This window comes from Vulpes vulpes, chromosome 7 (assembly GCF_048418805.1).
Source record: "Vulpes vulpes isolate BD-2025 chromosome 7, VulVul3, whole genome shotgun sequence".
Classification (NCBI taxonomy): domain Eukaryota; kingdom Metazoa; phylum Chordata; class Mammalia; order Carnivora; family Canidae; genus Vulpes; species Vulpes vulpes.
Genome location: NC_132786.1, coordinates 112,894,092 through 112,915,445, shown reverse-complemented (window position 1 = coordinate 112,915,445; position 21,354 = coordinate 112,894,092). Strand labels below are relative to the sequence as shown.

Here is a 21,354-nt window from a genome sequence, read left to right as displayed (position 1 = left end):
AAAGAAACCTATCATTTCCTTTATTTGATACAAAGATTTAAATATTAAATACTAAACTCTATAACAATGCAAAGGCTATATTTCAGAAAACATTATTTTTCCCCACTTAAATAGCTGAAATTTTTCTCCCCAGTGGTATATTTTAAAGATTTCCATAGTGCTCTCTTACACTGCTGGTGGGAATGCAAACTGGTGTAGCCACTCTGGAAAACAGTATGGAGGTTCTTAAAGAAGTTGACAATAGAGCTACCCTATCTATGATCCAGCACTACTGGGTATTTACTCCAAAGATACAAAAGTAGTGATCCAGAGCAGCACCTGCACACCAATGTTTATAGCAGCAATGCACAATAGCCAAACCATGGAAAGAACTGAGATGTCCATTAACAGATGAATGGATAAAGAAGAGGTGCGTGCGTGTGTGTGTGTGTGTGTGTGTATGTATACAATGCAATACTAGTTAGCCATCAAATAAATGAAATCTTGTCATTTGCAATGACGTGTACAGAACTAGAGGATATTATGCTAGGCAAAATAAATCAATCAGACAAAGACAATTATCTTATGATCTCACTTGTTTGTAGAATTTAAGAAACAAAACAGGATCATAGGGGAAGAGAGGAAAAAATAAGATGAAATCAGAGAGAGAGACAAACGGTAAGAGGTTCTTAATCACAGGAAACAAACTGAGGGTCTCTGGAGGGAAGAGGGGGTTGAGGGATGGGGTAACTGGGTGATGTAATGAGCACTATAATGAGTATTATATAAAACTGAAGAATCACTGACATCTATCTCTGAAACTAATAAATACATTATATGTGAATTACTTGAATTTAAATTTTAAAAGATTAAAAAAAAGATTTCTATAGTGCTAAGGGTTTAGAAATGATTAACCAATTTACAATCCTGTGTGTAAGATGCAGATTTCAAGGGAGCTAAATTTTTTAGAATTTACTTACTGTAGTTATAGATGTGAGGAGTCGCTTTGGAGTAATCGCCTAGAAGAAAAGATAACAGTGTCTTTCCTGCTAAACATTATGATTCAGGGCTTAAAACTAATCAACCTTAAGATACTCCCACACAGAAGATAATTCTGAAATATGAATACATTATACTTGAGTCCTCTATTATGGCTTTTCCGTACTGTCATTCCTGTTTTTATTAGAGTTAAAATAAAATTTTTCTAAATGATGAGTTAGGAAAAGCACAAAAGAGCAAAGACCGGAAAGCTAGAAATCAACCCGCAGGTACTCCTGCTTCTGTCTGCACATCATTTCTAAGTACTGGTTAACCGAGGACGAGGCAGGCAAGAGTTCAGAAGAAAGGCTTGCGAGACATCTCAAGGGGTTATAAAAGCTGTTTGTCAAATGTAGAGCAATTAAAACTGATATACCTATTGTTTCTGATAATACTTTTACTGGGTTTTTCATTCTCACCTTAGACTTATATGCCTTTTTCTTCTTATCAGGACCCGAGAGGTCTTTCTTTTGTACCTATACACAAACACAAAGCATAATTAGTTTAAGATCTAATATTTCTAAGAAAAACATACTATTGGTTATTTTATTTTATTTTTAAAGATTTATTTATTTATTCATGAGAGACACAGAGAGAGAGACAGAGGCAGAGACACAGGCAGAGGGAGAAGCAGGCTCCACGCAAGGAGTCCGATGTGGGACTCGATCCTGGGACCCCAGGACCATGCTCCGGGCCAAAGGCAGGTGCTAAACCACTGAGCCACCCAGGGATCCCCTATTGGTTATTTTAGAAAGCCTTCACTGCTTACCAAGCTGTAAACTTCAATATTTATTTCAAAGTCATTGGATACATCTTGCCTGGAAAAATAAATCATTAAATAAAACAGTAAAGAAAACATCAACTTATGCCATTAAAAATAATGCCACTGATAGTGTTGCATTATTCTGGGAGTTAAGAAATTCACGTTGTTTTTAACTACAGGCAGTGGTTATAAACCATTAAGGAATATAAAAATTGGTAAGAACAGTCTATTTTTCCTATAATACAAGTCAAATCTTTCGTATTTTACAACTGAAGATTTTTAATAAGCACTTTTTTTCTAAATGGATTTTGATTCTGTATTTTTGCAACAACTTTGTGACACTAAATACATGTCTTCAGTGAGTTGGAATATTAAGTTCATTATAAGATTTAAAAAATAGATATAAAAAATTAAGGTCCAGATTTTATATATGTATATATTTGTTTACTTAATATATTTATATAACATATAATCTGGACCTTATTTTTTATTAAAGATATAATGTATGTTTATATTCTATATATATATATCAAAACATTGAAAACCATAGTCACATGGAAGAAATGTGCTACTCAATGGAAAGAAGTATCAGAAACATATAAAAGATTTAAACCAACAAACTGAAATGGAGTTACTTGTCCATATAAGAATGAAGATACTGCATTTCAAAGACTACACATTCCATCTATATTCTCTATTAAAAGAAAAATGTGTTTGAACCATCAAAAGCCTAATTTACTTACAGAGTAAATGTAGTAGTGAATGTCAGAGCATCACCATTAAGAGAATTTGAAGGACATGCTAACGGTGTGGCTACCATATTTTCAGCTCCTGCTTTTAGTATAATTAAGAAATAGTAATTTGCTGCATCTGCAAAAAGTAATCATATTACATAATAAGCACAAGCAAAATCAAATTTGGCTAATCACCATTCTGGAAGACCAAGGAATAAAATTAAAATTATACTGCTACTAATTTATGTAATTTATCTAAAAATTACTAAAATCAACTTTCCAGATACAAAAAGCTAAGACACATAAGCAAACAGTCATAATCTTCACCAGTAAGCATCATCAAGGTCTCTTCCTATCATTCATGCAAACTGAGATAACATCACTCCATATCCCTCATATCTGCTGACTTCAAATTTTACCTATTGATTCCTGATTCTTTAGGTAACAGTATATTCCTCAAAAGGGAATATGTGGTTTATTATTTCAAACAGATTAAAATACCATATTTCTGTTAAAGTTACTCAGAGATAAAATCTAATAAAAACAAACTATTTCTTCACTATCTGTAAGTACCCACATGTCTCAAGTTATATACTGTATCACCAATAGATTTCTTCCAGACCACACCAAAATCAGACCACAGCAACTATCAGAACCTGCATTATCTTGTTCCTACAAGAATACTCCACAACTTGTAAAGATCTCCATTCTTTATTTTTCTCTGTACGTCAAATTCACTTCTCACCTATGTCTAGCCCTCCTTCTCCTCAAAAAGAATGGTCCATGCAAATGAAAATGTAAAGGAATCTTAAAAGAACTTTACCAAAATTCAATAAAACTTTGATTTTATTAAGCTTGCTATAATTACCCTGTCCTGTCCTGTTTTCAGATCCAGGTGCCATATTCTCCTTTGCCCACTTTGCTTTGATTTACCATAGAATACATGTTTAGAAAAGTTTACTTATTCAATCTAGAGTGACAAAGGCAGTAACAATTTCAATAGAACCATCTTCACTGTGGTGGTCATCTTCACCTCTACAGCCAATAATTCAAAATTTGGGGGATGAATTTTAATCAGAATAAAGTAAAACAGATTCTCTTAGATGTCCCAATATTTTCCATAATAAAATTAAATAATGAAAGTTGAATGATCTGCTCTACCAAGATATCTCATCTTAGGAAAATATTTTATGCTCAAAACTATGTTTAACTCACCTTCCTTTCAGTTAGAGTCATGTCTGTTACCATGTGGATCAGCAACCCCATACATGAAATTTTCCCTTGGTTATTTTTATGTATATATTATCTTCATTAAAGGAACTAAAGGCCCAAGATACAAGCTGTGTATCCTATTGCATGCTCTACTTGCTCCTATTTGCATAATTCCTACCTAGGTAAGATTCATAATTTAACATAGGATCTAGAAGTAATGCAAATAAAAATCACCATACCTGGTTTCTGGACCGTACCGCAAACAAAATCTGCTTTTAGAGGCAAGCGAATTTCTGATAAAGTAACTGATCCTTTGGATGGGACAAATTCACTTGGGGCAACAGGACTAGTCTTATTCTTCCTCTGAGGCCCTTCATTCTTCAATTTATTCAACTCATCAATCAAAAGTGTTCTCTTCTCAGCTATATAAAAATATACAATATCACAAATACAAAAACTGCAACCGTTTCTACATGAGACCAATTCAAGGAAATGCACTGATGTGGCAAATGTACTTAAGATCAAAGACAAGATCCGTAATTCTTTATACAAGGAAGGTGGTAGGTACTGCTCATCTATTTATCACATCTTTATAATTTAATGTTTAAACTTTTTGCTAGTTTTCCTGTGTGGTATAATCTCTCCACGCTAACATGCCCTGTCATCCCTGTCATCCATCGCTACACATACACAACAAAATTCATTCTTTTTTTAGCTACATGTAGACAGCTAGGTGCAGAGACAGTGTGTGTGTATATGAATATACATATATACACACATACACAAACATATACTCATATATTCATTTTTGGCATACTCTTCACAACTACATTTCTTCAAATGCATTCCAATTCCTTTCACCTTTCATGCAAACTACATTTTATTCTACATGCATAGTATTCATAAATGTTATGAGAAACAAACAAAAAACATAGATGAACTGAAAGAGGAAAAGCCCTTTCTTTAAAATAAAGATTTTTAATTATCCCAGACAAAATAGTCTTTTCTGGTTTGAAATTCTGTTGGAATTGTTACAGGTGTATCACACGTACTTGCAATGAGGAGAAGTCTCTCGGCTTCAGCTTCTTCTAGTGACCCTTTTCCGTGATCTTCATCAACACAGCAGTTAAGAGCCTGGCTAGCTTGATAGATTACTGTCTGCTGCAAATTTATTTCATTATTGAGCTCCTAGGGAAACCAATGAAAAGAGGAAAAAAAATTCACATTTTTCATCGCCATTTTCACTTTATTTAAACTTCAGTTCTAACTAAGCCTGTTGCATATTTCCAAAATATCCAGAGAGTAAAGTCAAAATGTTATTGTTTCACGGTTCAAGCATCTATACTATGCATCAAAAATATTCAACATGCTGTAGTAATTACACTGCAAACATTCATTCTTATGAAAAGACTTTCAACTCATACTTATTAAAATTATAACTGGGGCTATATATTCAAGAGAGTAGTAAAGATTTAGAAATTATCTGATTTTTTTTTTTTTAAAGATTTTATTTATTTATCTGACAAAGAGAAAGAGCACAAGTAGAGGGAGCAGAGGGAGAGGGAGAAGCAGACTCCCTGTTGAGCAGGAAGCCCAATATGGGGCTCATTCCCAGGACCCTGGGATCATGACCCAAGCCAAAGGCAGATGAGCCACCCAGGTACCCTTATCTGATTCATTTTATTTATTTATTTTTTTTATTCATTTTATTTAAATTACATGTATGCTATACTTTTAAAAATGCCTTCCTTAGCATAAAAGAATCTGTAAGAGCAAAATAAGTTTCACACTTCACCACCACATCCAATTTATAATTATACTTTAAGGATATTTATGACAAACAATTTTAAATATTTCAGAAATATCAAACAAGTTGCTAATGTTTCCAACTAAGAAGACCTTTCTCAAGTTACACTGAATTCAAGAGCAATTTACTGAGCTCTGTCAGACACTGGTCTAGTCACTCAAGGTAGAGAGATGAATAAGGCTGGGCCTTTGTCCTTAAGAAATGTACAGTTTAATATAGAAAACACTCCCTATCTCCTAACTGCAGAAGTACATACCTGCATTTTCTGTTTGATATTAACTTGACCAGGAAAGGCATTCTTTTTCTCATCTAACTTTGAAGTAACATCTTCCTTCCGCACAATCACCTGCTTTATTGAGGGACGTTCTGTTTCTTTGAATCTTTGAGATCTGTATGCATCAATGCTTCAGGACATAAGGTATACTCTATTAGAAATCCAGCAACACATTGAGCACTCTCTTTTATTAAGCATATGGGATGGAAAATGCCATTTGGTAAAAGAGAGGCTGACACAAGTCATTCCAAAGTTTTATAGGTGAATTATTAGTAACATTATAAATATAAATTGAAGCACAACTTGCTATATCTAAACCATGACCCTTAGTGAGTGAAAACATTCTTACCTATAAAGAAGATCACGGTCTTCAGAGCCAATGCTATCACCTGACTCAGCTCGAGGGACACGGGTTCTTTGAAATTTTCCTGGCTTTGGGCTTTCATCACTTACACTGGCATCTTTCAATTCCAATCTAGGTGAGGAAACTAAACTCTGCAGTGAAGCACAGCAGGATTTAGTAGATTTTATGGATGATATGGATCCTAAATGATAATTCTCAGGAATTAAAGAAATTCTCTATTGTTAGGAAATAAACATCCCAAACGTCAACGGATTCATCATAAAAACAAGGCAAACTAAAATAAATTCATATATAGTAAATGAATAAAAGTTCAAAGACAGCTACAGCCTATACTTGCCAAAATATTTCTAATTGAATCTATCTACTGAGCTTTAGTTATTCAATTTAGGGTAATAACTAATAACAACAGTCCGCTCTCAATAAATGTTACTTATCTGTCTGGCGCTAACTACTAATATACTAATGATGTAATATTCCCATCAACCCGCACTATTTTCAACTTCATTTAACAGGTGAGGGAACTATGGTAAAGAGGTTAAATAAGCTGGCCAATGCTTCAGTATTGGCAATAGCAGAGCCAGGATTTGAGCCCACATATCTGGTCTTTTAAACCATGTCACATTTTGGATTTCATCTAAGGTCACAAGAAACCACTGAAGCATTTTAAGCTCTCTTTTAAGCGAACTGACGTTAGAGTTCCAGAATGCTCTTGGCTATAGAGTGCCAAATCCCCATGTACCAACTAAAACAAAAGGGGTTCCCATTATTATTGTTTGTGTCCCAGGCCTGGTGACATTTAGTCTTTCCTTACCTCTGGACTTACCACACCAACTGTCTGTGCTAATGGAGCAAGTAAAGACATCGAGGAGATATTCAGTGCATCTTCATGGTCCATCTCCTCTTCGCTCTTTTCCACATCCAGCTCACCTTCCACCAGGACGTCACTGAATATATCATTAATTACTTTTGAACTATTGATATCATCATCATCATCCACACTCATCTCAGTTTCACGTACCACTTCTGAAAAAGATTCCAATAGGTGGACTCTGTGACTCAGATCTTTAAGAATTAAAGGGATAGCAGAGCAGATCTAACATTCATTTGCTTACTAAATAAATAGCAAAGCAATAGAGGTTGGAACTGTCAAAAGCTGATTTAATGCTTTGGGTTTAAGAAAGAATATTAAGGAAGAATGCAAACGACAAGATAACAGCCACAAGCTTCAGACTTATGAAAAAAATGTTCTTTCAAGTAAACTCTTTTTTTATTGTTGGGGAGTTCTCTCTCACATGGCAGTGAATAACAGAAAAATCTGACTATCACTTAGAGCAGGGTTCCCAAATAATCTTCAAGAACCACTAATTCCTCTAATATAAATATAAAGAGTGTGGAAGAAGAGCAGATTTCCTTTCCCTGTGAAAGTGAGTGACAGCTTTAATCAGATTTTCACAGGGGTCTGTGACCAAAAGATAACTGTTAACATTGCTATCTCTTTGTGGAAGCTAGAGTATTTCCTAGTTAAAAAAGAGAGAGAATATTACAGAATCACAAGACATTTTGAAATATAGAACACAAACAATACTTGAATATGTGTTTATACCAATATATTATCTCTTATAGTGAGTCCAGAGTTAATATGAAATAAAACATAAAAACCAACCAGTCTGCTGCTCGACCTTTGGGTCTGATGTTACTTTTAAAGACTTATCCTCTTCTAAAAACAATGTGATTTTCAAAGGGCTAGACTTCGTCATTTTACATTCAGTAAAACCTAAAAAAAATTGTAACAAAAACCATATTAACATATATTAAGAACCTAGAATTTTTCAGTTAAGGAATATTATGTGTTGTCTTTTGATTATAAAACTATGCTTTTTAAATCTTGAAACGTATAGAGAATCCCCCAAGACAACTGTACTATCTTTGCATTCCCATTTCTCTCTTCATCCCCAAATAAAGGGGATGCCAGTATTACCAGGTTACTGTTTGTTCTTTCAGTTTTGCCCCTATGTATGCAAATGTGTACATCCTTTTGTTTTATCAGAAGGTGACCATACTATGCATGCTGTTGTGCATTTCTTTTACTTAAAAAAAAAAGTGTCAATAAAAACACTTTACAAACTAGCAACAGAAAGGAACTATCTCAACATAATAATGGCCACATATGAAACGCCTATAGCATATAACAAGATACTCAGTAGGAAAGACTGAAAGCTTTTCCTCTAAGATCAAGAACAAGACAAGGGTGATCACTCTTACTACTTGTATTCAGCAAAGTCTGGAGGTCCTAGTCAGAGCAACAGGCAAGAAAAAGAAATAAAAAACATCCAGATTTGAAAAGAAAAAGTAAGATTACCTCTGTTCATAGGATAAAATACTTAGAAAAAAAAAGAATAAAATACTTAGGAATAAAGCTAACCAAGTGACAGACTTGTACGCTGAAAGCTACAAAACATTTCTGAAAGACATTAAATAAAACACAAATAGCTGGAAAGACATCCCATATTTATGGATTGGAAAATTTAATATTGTCAAGATGTCAATACTACCCAATATAGAGATTCAATGCATTCTTATTAATAGCATTTTTTGGAGAAACAGTAAAGTCCATCCTAAAATTCATATAGCTTCAGGGGACCTTGAACATCTAAAATAATTTTGAAAAAGAACAAAATTAGAAGACTGACATTTCCTGATTTCAAAATATATTATAAAACTACAGTAATCAACACAGTATGGCTCAAACACAGACACATAGGCCAATGGAATAGCCAGAATAGAGAGCCACTAAACAAAACCTCATATATATGATCAAATGATCTTTTACAAGGCTGCCAAGATGATTTAGTGGGGAAAGGATAGTCTCTTCAACAAATGATGCTGGGAAAACTACATATTCAGATGTGAAAAATGAAGCTGAACCCTTACCTGACACCATATACAAAAATTAACTCACAGTGGATTAAAGACCCAAATGTAAGACTCAAAACAGGAGAAAAAGCTTCATAACAACGGATTTGGCAATTTCTTGGGTGTGACAGTAAAACCACAGGCCACAAAAGCACAAATAAATGGGACTACATTAAACTTAAAAACTTCTGTGCATCAAAGGACACATTCAACAGAGTTACAAAGACAACCTATAGAATAGGGGAAAATATTTGTAAATTATGTTTCTGATAAGAGGTTAATGTATTCAGAAAATACAAAGAACTCCTAAAACACAACAAAAATAAAATACCCTGATTAGAAAATGGGCAAAGAACTTGACCAGATGTTTCTCCAAAGATGATATATAAACAATCAACGAGGATATGAAAAGATGCTCAACATCACTAATTATAAAAGAAATCAAAAATCACAATGAGCTATCTCATCTCACAACCATAAGGATAGCTACTATCAAAAAAAAAAAAGAAAAAGAAAAGAAAGAAAATAACAAGTGTTGACAAGAATGTGAAAAAACTAGGACATTTGTGCTATGTTGGTGAGATTGTAAAATGGTGTGACTACTATAGAAAATAGTATAATGGTTCCTTGAAATACTTAAAATAGATCCACTATATGATCTAGCAACCCCCATACTGGGTATATACCAAGAACTGAAAGCAAAGTCTCAAAGAGATATTTGTATACCCACATCCATAGCAGCACTATTCACAATAATCAAGAGATGGAAGCAACCAAAATGTCCATTGATAGAAAGTAGCTAAACAAAATGTTTGTATGCACAATGGTGTATTATTCAGCCTTAAAAAGGAAGGAATTCCTGTTACTTGCTACAACATATATAAATCCTGAGGATATTATGCTAAATTAACCATGTTAGTAACAGGGGTGCCTGGGTGGCACAGCTGGTTAAGTATCCGATTTGGTTTTGGCTCAGGTTGTGATCTCTCAGGGTTATGGGATCAAGCCCTGAGTTGGGCTCTGTGTTTAGCATGGAATCTGCTAAAGTCTCTCTGCCCCTCCCCCTGGCATTTTCTCTCTCAAATAAATAAATAAAACTTTTTTTTAAAAAAGCTAGTTACAAAAGACAAATACTATGATTACACTTATATGAGGTTTCTAAAGTAGTCAAATTCATAGAAACAGAGTAGAATGGTGGTTACCCAGGGGCTGAAGAGAGGAGGAAATGGGGAATTATTGTTTGATGTATACAGTTTCAGTTCTACAAGATGAATACATTCTGGTGATCTGTTCCACAACGATATGAATATACTTAACACTCCTGAACTTTGCACTTTTGTTAGGATGGTAAATTTTAGTAATGCGTTTTTTACCATAATTTTTCAAAAATTTAAAAATGTCTAAGTGTCTATGACATATTAAATGTCCTTCCACACAATGCTCTTAGTCTATTAAGCAGCTACATAATATTGGGGGACATTGATTTAGCATAATTTATTTAAAGTTTTCTACTGATGGACATTGAGATCATTTATACCTTATTACTACTACAAACAGAGCTACAATTCATCTGTTTGTATATACATCTTTGCACACTAGTTGTAAGAATTCAACTTACAGAAACACTTGTAGAGAAGCTAAATTAAACAGCATGCACACTCTAAAATTCAATAGATCTTACTGAATCTTTCTAAAAAAACACCCCCAAAAAACAGAGCTGTAGTAATTTATCCTCCCCCATCAAGAGCATGAGTTCTAAGTCTGGAAAGAGAACTAAGGAAAAAGCATATTGCAAGGCTAGAACTGAAAGAATGAGTAGCAATAAAGAGATTTATCTTTTTACATTAAAGCAGTATTTCTGTTTTCCAATGCAATTTCCAAAACTATAGCAGACAGAAAGCTACCCTGTAAATGGAGCAGAAATAGAAAATGCTGACCTGTAGGTTCTGTACCGGAAGATTCTCCTGGCCTTTGATTTTCTGTTACCTTTTCTGTTACTGGAAGCGATGGGGTATTTGAAACAGCTTGATGTTTTTTGAGGGGAGTGTTCTGACAGTGTACTTCCTACAAAAAAGCAAATGAAGGTTTCCAAAACTACAGATTTTTTTTTTCTTTTTACATGTTATTAAATGAAAACAAACAAGAGTTGTTATTCTATGTAAGGTTCCTCAGAACAAAATAATATATGTGAAAGGTCCCAACCACGTTTAAGAACACAAGAAGCCCTCAGTGCTAGTTCAGCATTCTTGGTAATTCCCAGTATGGACTTTAAGAGACTAGGAGGCAAGAATGAAAATTCACACCAGAGTAGTTTTGGATAAACCGATTAAAGTGAACGCCACACACAGAGAAAGGCAATTCCCCTTTGCCACTTACCTCAGCCCACATCTATAAAATCTACTGACAGTTCTACATCAAGATTCCTCTTAACAATTACTCAGTGGGTAAAAGGCAAAAAAAACAAAAAAAAAAAAAAACAAAAAAAAACAAGGAACAAAACAGAATGTGAAAAAAAAAAAATCCCTCATCTGAGTCTTTCTTAATCATTTATAAGGCCATGAAAGAGAAACTTCCGTTGTTTGATTTGCAAAGGCTTTATGATTAAAGGACTGGAGAAATAAGTAAATAAGAGTAGAAATAATAGGAACTAATGCTTCACAGAGCCTAATGTGCGACAGTCACCTTTCTAAGCACTTGACATTATTGCCTCCCCAGTCCTCCTTTAGTAACCCTGAAAGGGTTAGGTGCTGTTACTTCCATTTTACGAATGAAAAGGTGAAGACAAAGAGGAGTTAAGTGACTTGCACACTTGGCCTAGTAACTGGCATGTGCAGTTTACAAACCCACATATTCTTATTCCAGAGTGACTTCCAGACTATTTTGACTCTCAAGTTAGAAGAAGCTTTATATGCACAGAGAGTAAACTATCTACTGCTGTGCTGCAGGCCTGACTCTCTTGTGAATGCCGGACTTGCCTACCATCTTCTGTAGTAATAAAGGTGGTTCTCTCCCCTGCACCCTGACAACGTGACAGACAGCCCCTCCCCAGCTCCAACAATAATTTGAAGCTCTTAGTAATTCTCTCCTCCTGTTCGTGCTCCTCTAGGTGCAAGCCCTCTGGTTATACTGCACTCGCCATTCTACTTCTCCAGTCCAAGACCTGCCATTGGTGGTATCGGAAGCCACAAGTACCTTCTAGCCAACATCCTGATCCCTCAGTTGCATAAATACTTCAACTCCAAAGATCTTCATGACCGCTCCAATTCAGCCATCATCTAAAATCAGCTTCTTCCCTGAAACCCTCCAATTTCTCCAGCTCTCTTACTCAGGAATTCCTACCAGATCCTGTTCTTTGGCCTCATGGGGACGTCTGGCCATTTGATGCTTTTCTTCCTGGCACCCCCATCTATTTTTTTTTAAGATTTTATTTATTTATTCATGAGAGATACACAGAGAGAGAGAGATACAGAGAGAGAGAGAGAGAGAGAGAGAGAGAGAGGCAGACACAGGCAGAGGGAGAAGCAGGCTCCATGCAGGGAGCCCGACGTGGGACTCGATCCCAGGTCTCTGGGATCACGCCCTGGGCCAAAGGCAGGTGCTCAACTGCTGAGCCACCCAGGGATCCCCACCCCCCCCCCAATCTATTTCCTTACAGCTCCATCCAGGTTAGACTTCACAACCCTTCAGTTCAACCACAATCTCACCAATATCTTCCACTCCCTCACCTCTACAGTACTTCCATTCCTTATGTCTAGCAAACTCCGTCCCTGTAACAATCCACCTTCTCTGTGTTTTATATCCAGGCTCTTTGGACATATCTAGAGGAAAACCTCACAACTCAAGTTTGATTCTATTAGGAATGTATGCTCTCTATCCCACCTGAATCTCAACACTACTCCTCTTTCCGAATCAGCTCTCTCCCATTCTCCAGAGTATCACACCTGTCACCTTCCCTTCCCTAAGGATGAATAAAACAGAAGTAACCAGATGGAAATCCCACAAGTTTTCTGTCACCATACTTCTAAAACCACCTGCCCCCAAACACTGTTTTCCTTCTTCCTTCTTACCAACCAGAAACCTTTCCTAATCCTTTCCCTTCACCATGCTCTCAAGTTCATCCACTCTTACCTCTTGAAAGGTTTATCTTATCCTATCAGTCAGCATCACTTATCCTCATCATAAAACTTACATTTTTTAAAAGACTTTTTTGTATTTATTTAGAGTGCATGCACATGTACAAGCGGGGAGGGGCACAGAGAGAGAGAGAGTCTCAAGCAGGCTCCATGTTCAGCATGGACCCCAACATGAGGCTCAATCCCATGACCCTGAAATCACAACCTGAGCTGAAACCACATCAGACACTTAACTGACTTAGCCACCCAGGTGTCCAATAAAACCTCTTACTCTTGTCATTAAAGTTGACTAACGTATCCTTAGAAAGAACAAAACAAACACAACCACAAACACAAGCCATACTTCACTCCTAATCTCCTTGCAACCATCACCTCCTTCCTTCCGTTCCTTTTGGAACCAAACTTCTGAGGACTGCCTTTGCTCTCTGCCCTGCTCTTCACCCACCACCACCTGCATTCTCCCCTCACCACTTCACTAAAACTGCTCTTGCCAAGCAACAACTAGCTTTTCCTTCCAAAACCCAGTGGTCTCGGTCCAGTCCACATTTGACGACACATACCTGGCAATACTGACCATTTCCTCCTTCTGAAAGTTTCTTTCTTCCTTTGACTATAGTAACACAACACTCAATTACTTTTTCCTCTTATCTCTGACTGCTCCCTCAGTGGGTACCAGAGATGAGCTCTGAGTGAGCAGCCCCCTGAACTCCCTGTAACTATGTTTAGAATGTTCTTTACATGCATATGTGTAACCATCCACAGGTTTAGCAAGAATTATTTAGCACACAATAGGTTAAGAACTGTTGTCCTGTATTTCCAAAGATGTAGCAGAAAAGCCATGATGTGATATACTGGCAACCAAGTGAAGAAGGTGCTTCAGACAGAAGAGTGTCATCAACAATGCCAAGTGCTAATAGGTCGTTATAGGCCTAAAAATTGATTACTAAAGATCCCTGGTGAATTTGATAAGGAGGCAGTGGTGACAGCCTGAGTGGAGAGATTAAGAGAGAAAGGAGGAAAAAAATTGTAAGCAGCAAGAGATAACTCTTCTGGAAGAGTCTGAATGAAAAGAAGGTAAAGAGAGGGCGAGGAATAGGGGATCCAGTGAGTTGTTTCTATTTTAAGATGACAGATAACAGCTTGTTGTATGCAGATGGCAATGATTAGCACATTCATTCTCTCCTTCAAGGACAAATTTATTGAACTCCTGTGAGCCAAACACTAAGAACACAGATGAAGACAGATAAGGCTCTAGTAGATGTGGTAGAAAGCAAAGGTGAAACATATCCCTTGAGGTAAAGAACAGAATGACATGGTGAAAAAGAGGGTCGCCAGGGGAAAAGGGCCAGATAAGGATTTCCAGAGGGGATTAAAGTTTGACCTATTCCTAATAAGGTAGGAGCTCACCACAGAGATAACCACTTTCAGAGAGAAATAGCAAGGCAAAGACAAAGAGATCTGAAAACATGGATATATTTGAGACACTGCAAATAGTCTGCACGACAGGACTGAAGTACACATGTGGAGAAGCAGTGAGAAGCCAGGTTCTGAATGATTCTAGATGTTTTCCTGATGATAGCTATGGAAAGCTTGCTAGGATTTTAAGCAAGTGAAGATCCGAGTATCTGCCTTTTAAAAATATTTCTCTGGCAGCAGTAGGTAAGATGCACAGGAGAACAGCCAGACTAGAACCAAAGTTTTCAATACAAAGCTCTGAGAAGTGATTAAGGTACCAGCAGAGGAAAACAGAGAGGACAGGCAGCTTGTGGCATATTGGAGGCTTGTGTGTTCATGTGTGTGCCAGGGGAAGACACAGTAATAAGAGGAAGGAGGCAAGAAAGAACTCCCAGACTGTTTTAGATGATGAGGTACAGAATGAAGCCCTAGGTGAAGACAGAGACTACATGGAGAATTTACTGCTGCAAAGTGCAGAGACCTCTACTAGCCAACCAGGCCTGGAGTTCTGGAGAGAGGAAACAGCACAGTCAAGCATGTTGGCATTTCTGGGCTTGGCTGAAGCAAAACAGGAGGACAGTGAAGAGATGTCCCAGGGTGAATGAGAAGAAAACAGGGTTAGGTCAGAACCCCGGCAAATATGATTTGTTAAGCAAGAGAACTGATAAAAACCAAAATCAATTAAATAGGTGTTTCTCAAAGAATACTGGTTAAATGTATTGTTCTATTTCTACTGGTACCCACTTAAAATATAAATAGAATTTATATTTAAATATATACTTCTATTATAAATATAATTATATTATTATGAGCTTAAAAGTATACCCTTTTTTTTTGTTTTTTTAAAGATTTATTTATTCATGAGAGACACAGAGAGAGAGAGACAGAGAGAGGCAGAGACACAGGCAGAGGGAGAAGCAGGCTCCACGCAGGGAGCCCAATGTGGGACTCGATCCCGGGACTCCAGGATCATGCCCTGGGCGGAAGATAGGCGCTCAACCGCTGAGCCATCCAGATGTCCCAAAAGTATATCCTAATGCAGTATTCTGTGCATAGTAGGCATGTAAATGAAACAAGTATTTATAAGTCAGGACTTTGTTGAAGGCCGATTAATGAAATTTGACAGTAAGTAATACAGGAATAAAGAGAAACTGGGGACATATTTGATGACTGAAAAAGATTATGGGTAGTCTAACTGTGGTACCTGGGGAGAGTATACAACCATTAATGAAAAAAATACATTCTGAGAAACATTTTAGAACCAGCATCTAAGTAAAATATTAAGAGAAATATGAAATCAATTGAATAAGTATGTGTTTTAAAAATTTGATTTTAAGTAGGTCATCAGTGAATACGTTAAGAGCTCCATTGAACGGGGGAAAGTGTCACAAGAGAAAAGCAGAGTTGGTATAAACATTGAAGGAGTTTATGAATGGAAAATGGCACAGTTAATTGGAACAAGATGAAGAATTGTTTTACAGTGCAGAACCACAAGCACTACCTTAGTACCAAGTTCACGTTCATATTTCTAGTTTACACTACCTGTTTGGTTTCTAGTTGTTTGCTTCTTGGTTTTTCGCCTTTTTCTGCACTCCATAAATTGCCCTTGTCAAATCGGCCACGAAGACATGCTAGTTCTTTCTCACGTTCCTAAAACCACCAAAAGCTCTATTTTACACAAGAGCCAACAGTATGTTTAAGAATAATATTCAAACACTACTCAACTTTGCTTGTCTTCAGTTTTAAGATTAAAACATTCACAACACGCATAGAAAAAGACAATAGTATTTCTAATTTGAAATAAGCAATACAGAGTACCAAGATGCTATTTATCTCCCTCAAAAAGGCTGTCATCGGAATTTCCAATTTGATTTCTAGGTTCTATGCCAAGACCATGTAATGAATAATGTTAAAAGCAGTAAGCCAGACCTGCTTGAGCTGCTGTGCTAAATGGGTAGTAGATGAAGATGCGTTTTGCTTGAATAATCTTTCTTGGATGGCCTTTGTATTTGGAGTGATAACAGGGGTTCTATGGGGTGTGCTCCGAGCAGGACTTTGTTTGCTGTATTCTTGACAACGCTCTCCAAAGCGTTCCAGGAAAGGCTTAATTCCTGCTCCTCCTACAGAAAACACATACATTTTGGAGGCTATTTAGGATAAGTAGCAATTATAATATGTATTGAAACAGTTCTAAAATCCAGTATGGCTCTAAAATGCTTTGATTCTACTTAGAATACTTACTCGGAAAGTAAACAATATGAAAATAGCTTTAAAAAATTTGCCATACTATTCTATTTAATTCCACATCCTAGAATTTATTTATAGGATTTAGTTGTTTACAAAGGAAAGAAAAGGAAGAATTTTTTTTAAATTTTTTTATTTATTTATTTCTGAGAATACACAGAGAGGAGAGAGAGAAGCAGAGACACAGGCAGAGGGAGAAGCAGGCGTCATGCAAGGAGCCTGACGTAGGACTTGATCCCGGGTCTCCAGGATCAGGCCCTGGGCCAAAGGCGGCGCTAAACGGCTTGAGCCACCCGGGCTGCCTGAGGAAGAATTTTTTTTTTTTTAAACTAGAAGTCCTTTTTTTTTTTTTTTTTTTTTTTATGATAGTCACAGAGAGAGAGAGAGAGGCAGAGACACAGGCGGAGGAAGAAGCAGGCTCCATGCACCGGGAGCCCGATGTGGGATTCGATCCCGGTTCTCCAGGATCGCGCCCTGGGCCAAAGGCAGGCGCCAAACCGCTGCGCCACCCAGGGACCCCGGAAGAATTTTTAAAAGGCAGAGTGCAAGGATAGTGGGAATCAGACAACCCTTCAACTAAATAAGCAGAACCTGAATGACTGGAAATGGACTGTATGTGTATTAACAGTATTCCTAACCACCAAGTGTCCTAGTCATGATAACTCAATTACTTATATTTCTACAGCCCAATTTAGTTTACCTTCCTTTTAGGAAGTCCAATATAAAATCCAAGGATTAAACCCTTTTTCTCTTTCAAAAGAAAAATTAGAGACTATTGACCTTATCAAGGGATATTTTGATTTCTACAAAGTCAAATTCCTTTTTTTGTTTTTTTCAAAGTCAAATTCCTACTCAATTGAAATAACATGAGGTACATTTTAAGTAGAACAAATGGGATGATAGGGTTGTACTACAGAAAAAGAGATTTATCTCTATCAGAAATCAACATTTTCCTACAAAAGGCCAAACAGTATATATTTGCATGGCTTTGCAGGCCATGTGACCACTATCTTAGCTACTGAACTCTGCATTGAAGCATGAAAACAGCCACACACTGCATGTATGTAAATGAGTGTGGCTGTGTTCCAATACAACTATTTGCAAAAACAGGTAAAGGGCACAATTTGACCCACAGGCAGAGTCTGAAGACTCCATGTGTCACTCCACACCAAATCTCAAACTAGAATGCATTAAGAATACAAAGAAACATGTAAATTAAATATCTCTGAGGCCGTGATAATATATACTGGGCATATCCAACAGCTAAGAATAATAAAAAAATGCTTCTGATCTATGCCATATGTCTTTAGAAAAGTGAGAGTAACTACTCCTACTGCATGTGGGGATTCTGCTATTGTTTCCCATTCTCATTTCGGCTCATCTGGAAACTGACTGCTGGTTTCCCAGCCCCTAACTAATGGATTCCTCCTCTCATCTCTCTACTTCTTTTTATGAGAAACTACAGTATCCAGAGAGATTGTATTTTTAAGAAGTTAAAATTTTGAATTAAAAGTATTTCCAAAAGCAATTCAATTGAAAACAGAATATAGTTCAGAGTAAACTATATTTCCATATATTTGAATCATATTTTTTAGTCCTGTGTTTTTCAACTGATAGCATGTAGGGGTATGCCAGAAGGTGTAAATCCCTACAAAATAAAAACAGATTTCCAGGAACACCAATTTACTACAGGAAATAATTTTGAGCTTTTACATCTACATACACAGAATATACACACATACAAATATAATTGGGAGTAGAGTCATTTGTATACACATTCACTTTCCTCTGTTATTAGGGGTGCCTTCATATCAAAGTTTGAAAAGCACTGCTCTGCACACTTGGTTGCAAGAATGTTTCTCCATTATACCCGTAATACATGATTTCCAGTATACATTTTGTCTCCAACAAAAAAGTATAGAAAAAGGTATCTACCATAGTCATTCTAGAAAAAAATGCATGTTTAAACTATTAAAATGTAACAAGTTATATACTTTGAACAGTAAATGGGCAAGTCCCCATTAATGAATATTCATTCAATGAATTAAAGCTGAATTTGAAGAAGTCTCATATACATTCAGGCACTTGCCATAGCAAACCAGTACTGTGCAATACACAACTAGATATTTAAAATGCTGAGAATAGACACCCTGAAAAATCAGCACTAACTCAATTTTTTTAAAGATACATAACCTGATGTCGCAGATTTGTCTTTGGATTGAGAGTGCTGACAAATTTCTCTATTTAATTCTTCTTTGGGCCGAGTTGTCTGGGACACAGTTGACTTCTCAATTGGTTTTGATACTACATCTGTTTTCAGGGAACTAAGAGGAGTTTTCTGAAGTAGCTCAGGATTTTGTCCCTCACAATTTTTAGCATCAGTAATGGATATAGTAGAAGATTTCACTGGGGAAGAAGCCGCTTTCTGAAATACAATAACACTTAGGGTAAATAACAATATTGACAGTATCTAAAGGTAGTCTTATGACAAAATGAGTCTGTGCTCACTTTGGCAGCACATATACTAAAATTATAACAAAATGAGTAATTCTATTTGCTTAGTAGCCTTTACATAAACTTATGAAAAAAAATTATCTTTAATAGATCAAACCAATCTGAAAGGCTTGACAAGACGTCAAACTAGAAAATGCTATTACTCAAATTATAATATGCAGTTTAGCCTGTATAATACACTGACAAGTAATTTCATAAGGAATAGGATCACTCCCTATTTTAAATAACAGTTTCTTTCAGATTATCTCACTAGCACCTTTACAAATTTTAACTTATAAGACTACAATGCATATTTTTTGCATTTTAATTAAGTTAATATTAATTTAACAAAAATATATCATGTACTTGATGGCTAACTATAACATATTAAGTGCTATGTGCCAAGCACTCTGCTAAAGGTTTTATGCACATTATCTCATTTAGTCCTCCCAATAACCCTTTCTTTTCCATTTTACAGATGGGAAAGTAAGGTTTTACAAGATTAAGTAACCTGTCCAAAGCCACACTTTTAATTATGTGGCAGGGCTAGGATTGAATGCAGGTCTATCTAATTCTAAAACCTGGCTCTGCATTTAGAACTATGCTCAGAAACATACTACTTTTCCTTTTTTGCGTTTTGTTTTTTTTTTTTTTTTTTTTTTAAGATTGGTTTTAAAAGCTGATCACGTAATTCACGTGCAAGGTAAAACTTTCAAACACTTCAAAAGGATAAATGGTAAAATTACCATACCCACCCTTAAAAATCTTGTTCCGCAATTTGCCTTCTGAAATCAATGTTATCTACTGGTTTATGATATCTTTTCAGAGAAATTCCATATCTTATATTTATACACATACATAAAGCATTCTACAGAGAAAGTAATGTTCAGTGCTTTCCGTGATGACTAAGAGGCTCCATCATTCCATTATTATACACCTTGGAATTGTATGAAATTAGTGTAATTTACTTGTCAGCTACTAAGTTATCTTGGGATAGGCTACCAAATTTATGATTTCTACTTTCTAGGACACCAATTTCTAAAAATACACACATATATATGTTCCAAAATACTATACATACATACATACACTTATTATTCATAAGGAAAAAAGATTTCCAAAGACCAATATTGCATTGCTTACCACAGAGCTGGAAATTGCAGCATTATTCAGAGATACACCCACAGCACTCGAGGATGGAGCTTTATTCAAAGAGGCCTCGCCATCCCTTTGGGAACAGCATGTAGCTTCCTGCTTAACACTGCTGCTATTGATCCTAGCAGATGCTGCACTTGCAGAGGAAAATTTGGATAAACAAGTGGTACCAGGCTGTTCTTGTGCACTGTTTTGCTTTGCAGATGAGTAACTGACATCATCTTCCCAGGAGCAAATAGTTGCAGCAAGGTTAGCCAGACGGCCCCTTCTACCAACTGGAGTTGCCGAGGCATCTGAGAGGGGTGGTTTGGGAGAGGAAGCTGTGCTTTCCTCTGATGGCATTGGTGAGATGAGTGAGCTTTCGGGTATATCATCTGGAAATGTTTTCAGAAAAAGAGTTAAAACCCATGTTGAAGAGTTATGCATACTTTTAATACCAAGATCACTCCATTCAAGAATTTTGAAAAGAAGTTAGTAGGTTAGAGGGGTGCCTGGGTAGCTCAGTCAGTTAAGTGTCTGCCTTCAGCTCAGGTCATGATCCAAGGGTCCTGGGATTGAGCCCCATGCGAGGCTCCCTGCTCAGCAGGAGTTTGCTTCTCCCTCTCTGTTTCTCCCCCTGTTCCTGCTCTCTCTCACTCTCTCAAATAAATAAAATCTTAAAAAAAAAAAAAAAAAAAGTTAGTAGATTTAACTAATAAAAAGCTCTTGAATGCATGAAACTACCAAGCTGCTCAAGTTTGACAATATCTCTTCAAATCAGATGATACTTAATCCAAATTGAAAAAAAAAA

The 21,354-nt window shown here is 36.4% G+C and overlaps 1 protein-coding gene across 7 annotated transcripts in view; it reads right to left on the bottom strand.

Moving 5' to 3' along the window:
• Positions 1 to 21,354, bottom strand: part of ANLN (anillin, actin binding protein) — a 49,935-nt gene that overhangs the window by 15,468 nt on the left and 13,113 nt on the right. For 2 of the 7 annotated variants that reach the window (XM_072764728.1, XM_072764726.1), the window contains exons 4-18: positions 20,553 to 20,938; positions 19,110 to 19,341; positions 16,602 to 16,792; positions 16,215 to 16,322; positions 11,022 to 11,148; positions 7,835 to 7,945; positions 6,983 to 7,194; positions 6,157 to 6,302; positions 5,790 to 5,937; positions 4,779 to 4,914; positions 3,966 to 4,148; positions 2,524 to 2,650; positions 1,787 to 1,835; positions 1,437 to 1,493; positions 960 to 998 (exon numbers count right to left, since the gene is read on the bottom strand). In XM_072764728.1, the coding sequence (XP_072620829.1) occupies positions 960 to 998; positions 1,437 to 1,493; positions 1,787 to 1,835; positions 2,524 to 2,650; positions 3,966 to 4,148; positions 4,779 to 4,914; positions 5,790 to 5,937; positions 6,157 to 6,302; positions 6,983 to 7,194; positions 7,835 to 7,945; positions 11,022 to 11,148; positions 16,215 to 16,322; positions 16,602 to 16,792; positions 19,110 to 19,341; positions 20,553 to 20,938 (2,252 nt within the window). The remainder of the gene's footprint in view (positions 1 to 959; positions 999 to 1,436; positions 1,494 to 1,786; positions 1,836 to 2,523; positions 2,651 to 3,965; positions 4,149 to 4,778; positions 4,915 to 5,789; positions 5,938 to 6,156; positions 6,303 to 6,982; positions 7,195 to 7,834; positions 7,946 to 11,021; positions 11,149 to 16,214; positions 16,323 to 16,601; positions 16,793 to 19,109; positions 19,342 to 20,552; positions 20,939 to 21,354) is intronic. The other 5 variants (XM_072764729.1, XM_072764727.1, XM_072764731.1 and 2 more) reach the window with 3 other exon arrangements.